Source organism: Triticum dicoccoides, chromosome 1A (assembly GCF_002162155.2).
Source record: "Triticum dicoccoides isolate Atlit2015 ecotype Zavitan chromosome 1A, WEW_v2.0, whole genome shotgun sequence".
In the NCBI taxonomy this organism is placed as follows: domain Eukaryota; kingdom Viridiplantae; phylum Streptophyta; class Magnoliopsida; order Poales; family Poaceae; genus Triticum; species Triticum dicoccoides.
Window position 1 is genome coordinate 372,461,247 of NC_041380.1, and position 3,440 is coordinate 372,464,686.

At 49.6% G+C, this 3,440-nt stretch overlaps 1 protein-coding gene across 1 annotated transcript; it reads left to right on the forward strand.

Annotated features, from left to right (window-relative positions):
* Positions 1–434: 434 nt before the first annotated feature.
* On the forward strand, positions 435–1,899 carry LOC119274147 (protein CURVATURE THYLAKOID 1B, chloroplastic-like). Its single transcript, XM_037554842.1, has 6 exons — positions 435–776; positions 851–957; positions 1,035–1,121; positions 1,222–1,284; positions 1,487–1,524; positions 1,627–1,899. Exons 1-6 carry the CDS (start codon positions 620–622, stop codon positions 1,679–1,681), a joined length of 507 nt encoding a protein of 168 aa, XP_037410739.1. The 5' UTR covers positions 435–619; the 3' UTR covers positions 1,682–1,899.
* Positions 1,900–3,440: the final 1,541 nt, after the last annotated feature.

A 3,440-nucleotide genomic window follows, 5' to 3' on the forward strand; every position in this document is an offset into this window, starting at 1 on the left:
TTTTGAAATCTCGATTTTTTTCTTTTTTTATGATTTTTCTCGGTTTTCGTTTTCATCTTTTTTTTAAAGTCAACGGTTAAACAATCAGTCAACTGGTCAACCGCGATCGTACGAACAGCCCTCGAGGCTCTCGATCCAGCGAGCGACCAGGCGAGGCGAGTTTAGCCGTGGTCGCCACATGGGCCGGCCCACGATTCGGCGGCTGTGAGCGCCAGCTCCCTTAGCTGGCGCCTGAAGCGCCAACTAGGAGCTCCCTCTGAAAGCCATCCGACAAACCAGCTTAAGAAGAAGAAAAAATCAGTCGTCAGGGCCTCCGTGAGCCCCCCATCGGGCGTCTTCGGACGATAAACACCAGAAACTCCCGATACCGCAGACGGAAACATCCAGGCCATACAGAGCCCACCCCAAACCCCATCTTATCGTTCTTCCGCGCGCAATCGTGTGGCGCCCATCTCACGCATCCCCACTTTATCTTTGCGCGCCTGAACCCGGCCGTCCCTAACCTCCCGCAGGACGCCGTCCCGACGACCTCGCGGTCGTTATTAGCATCCGACCAACGCGCTTAACGCGCAAGTGGTGGTGGTGGTGAGGCGTACACTGACCGAAGGCATCGATCTCCATGGCCCCGACCGTCGCCTCCCCAGCCACGGGCGCCGTCCCCTCGCCGATCGCGAGCGACCTCGGGAAGGCCGCGCGCTCCGTCGGGCTCGGGCTCCCCGCGCTGCCGCCGCTGCCCGGCCTCGCGTCCCACGGCCAGCCCCGCGTCGCCTCCTTCTGTGAGTGTGGCTTTGAGAACTTGCGCGTGCGTGCAGCGGCATGGGGCGTGGATCTAAGAAGAGTTGTTTTCCAGGTAAAAGGCTCGCGAGGAACGTGGTGTCAATGGCCGCCGGTGAGCCGGCCGCGCCGCTGGCCGACAACGCCGAGCTTACAGAGTTCTTCAACGGCTTGAAACAAGAGGTACGTACGTGGCACGTTGGAGTTCATTAGTTATGGAGCGAGTGACTGACACCTAGTTGCGCGGTTGCGCCGCACAGTGGGACAGAGTGGAGGACAAGTACGCGGTGACCACGCTCGCCGTCGCCGCCACGCTCGGCATGTGGAGCGCCGGCGGAGTAGTATCGGTACTGAAGACGCTTACCTCAACTGTTTGTCGAACAAGTTGTTTAAAAAATCACCGAGTTGATGGGGTAGCTGAAGGTGATTTTGGTGTTAACCTTGCAGGCAATCGACAGGCTCCCCGTGGTTCCAGGTCTCATGGAGGTCGTTGGCATTGGTTACAGCGGGGTAAGAAAGATCCACAGCTCAACAGAACCTTACCGTGATAACTTTTGCTATTCGCAAACTGCAACGTGCCTAAGATTGAATTTACTGGTCAATCTGGTCATTAATTTGATCATGCTGTACAAGTCTGCCATTCTTCCATCGCTGTCAATTTTCTAAGAGTTTCCCATTTTGATCCGTTCTTCTGAATTTCTAATACATGCAGTGGTTTGCGTACAAGAACCTGCTATTCAAGCCCGACAGGTATTGAAACACAGCCTTTGTACCGAACCTGCAAAATGCTACTATAAGATTCTTAGATAAGGAGGGCTCTAGTCGTTCAAACAATTTCAATGGATTTTGCAGGAAAGCGTTCTTCGCTAAGGTCAGGAACATTTACGAGGATATAATCAGCGGCTAGACGATGAAGCACTTGAAAAGGTGCATCCCAGTTGAGAGAAGCACAAAGTACTCAAAACGGAGACGTGCAATTACTGTATATCTGTACTATATATTTGAGCATAGCATCTAATATAATCCTTACTCAATTGTATATCTAAATAAGTTGGACATATTGACGCAAAAAACTTTTGATGTGTTTAGCCACCATCTCCCAGAATTTTCAAAGGTAATTTTGCCCTTGCCATTAATTGGTTGCATATAAAATTAATAGCACGGTCCATTCCGAAAGATGATTGTTCTGTAATTGTCGGTCGGACATAGGGTTCTATTGCCGCCAGCGCACCCTGCTCCCTGATCTATGTCTATGATGTGAGGCGTTCCTGTTGATCACGCCACGCACCTCTCTTTCACCCGTTCAAATCCAATCCACAAACGTCTTTCGTGTACACTAGCTAGGGCACACGATCATACAACAACTACTCTTCCCTAGGGTTTTTGTGAGGGGTAACAGAGCAGGGGATGCATCGAGGATGTCAAAGGCATGATGAAGGGGCTCATGTTATCAGCTAGGGAGAGGAGGGGAGTGAAGGTAGGGACAACATACACGGGGAAGGAGATGATGTTGGGGATCCCGATGCCCAGGCAGCGGGCATACTTTTCTCGGATCGGCCAACGCATGCTTCGGTGGTAGGGCAAACACTATATGGTGTCGATCAAGGGGTAGAGATGAAAGGAGCTTGTAGATAATATCTTTTTATACACTTTTCGGCAGGAGTTGGGGTGAAGGAGCGCACTGGAAGAAGGGCCATGGGGGTTTGATAAGGAGCTTTTGGTAATGGAGAAATTTGACGCGGATAAGACAATTGAGGAGTATGACTTCAATATAATTCCGATGTGGATTAGGGTCTTGGGTCTGCCTCTCGGATCCATGAACATGACCACGGGTGAGCTCATTGCGCAAAATTTCGATGAGTTGGTGGCTGTGGATGTTTGACCATATGGTACATTGATAGATAAAGTATATGAGGATGGAGGTAAATTAGATATTAATGAATCGTTGGTGAAGAGATTCATATTGGCTAGGGAGAAGAACAAGGACATGGGCAAGCAGGCAACTGTAGAGGATGAAAGCAAGAAAAAGAAACTTTTGTGGTGTCATTTCGAGTAGGAACATTACTGGATTTCTGCTACGCTTGTGGATGCATCCTGAAACCAAAGAAGGGAGAAACACCTCAGTATGGGCCATGTATTAGGCTCTCTCTCTTGAAATAGGTTTTCTCCCCGCTTTATAAATAAAGCAACGATCCATAGAGTCCAAGTTCAACAACACTCGACATACCACTGCTGGGGCCACAGCACAATCAAGCCCAATGAAGCAAAAGAGAAATAGAAAAAAAAAGCCATGTATTAGGCTTAGGGGGGAGTGATGAAGATCGACAAGTTGATGAGTGATGGTAGGGGTAGCAACCATAGGGATAGCTTCGCTGTTGGTAGGGGTGGGGAGGAGCCTATGGTCGTAGTGTTCGTAGGGCAGCAACATGGGTAGCAGAGGAGGGAGATCTGGCAGTGTGATGCGTCGTCATGGCATTAATATGATACTAATAGTCTAATACTATGAACAGTTGTAGCAGTAACAGTGGGGGAGATAAGAAGATTACTAGCCAAATGAAACCAAACAAAGGGAGCACAAGAGTGAGAAGAATGGGACAACAAAATATTTAATGTTCTGGCAGGAGAGGACTGAGTGTATAGTGACTGGGAAGTGAGAGGAGCAAAAG

What these genes read in the sequence shown, in the direction of transcription:
- LOC119274147 (XM_037554842.1), top strand. Translation starts at nt 620, where the DNA reads ATGGCCCCGACCGTCGCCTCCCCAGCCACGGGCGCCGTCCCCTCGCCG. An exon ending in TCAACGGCTTGAAACAAGAG is followed by an intron (nt 958 to 1,034) that starts GTACGTACGTGG and finishes TGCGCCGCACAG; the next exon opens with TGGGACAGAGTGGAGGACAA. An exon ending in GCGCCGGCGGAGTAGTATCG is followed by an intron (nt 1,122 to 1,221) that starts GTACTGAAGACG and finishes TTAACCTTGCAG; the next exon opens with GCAATCGACAGGCTCCCCGT.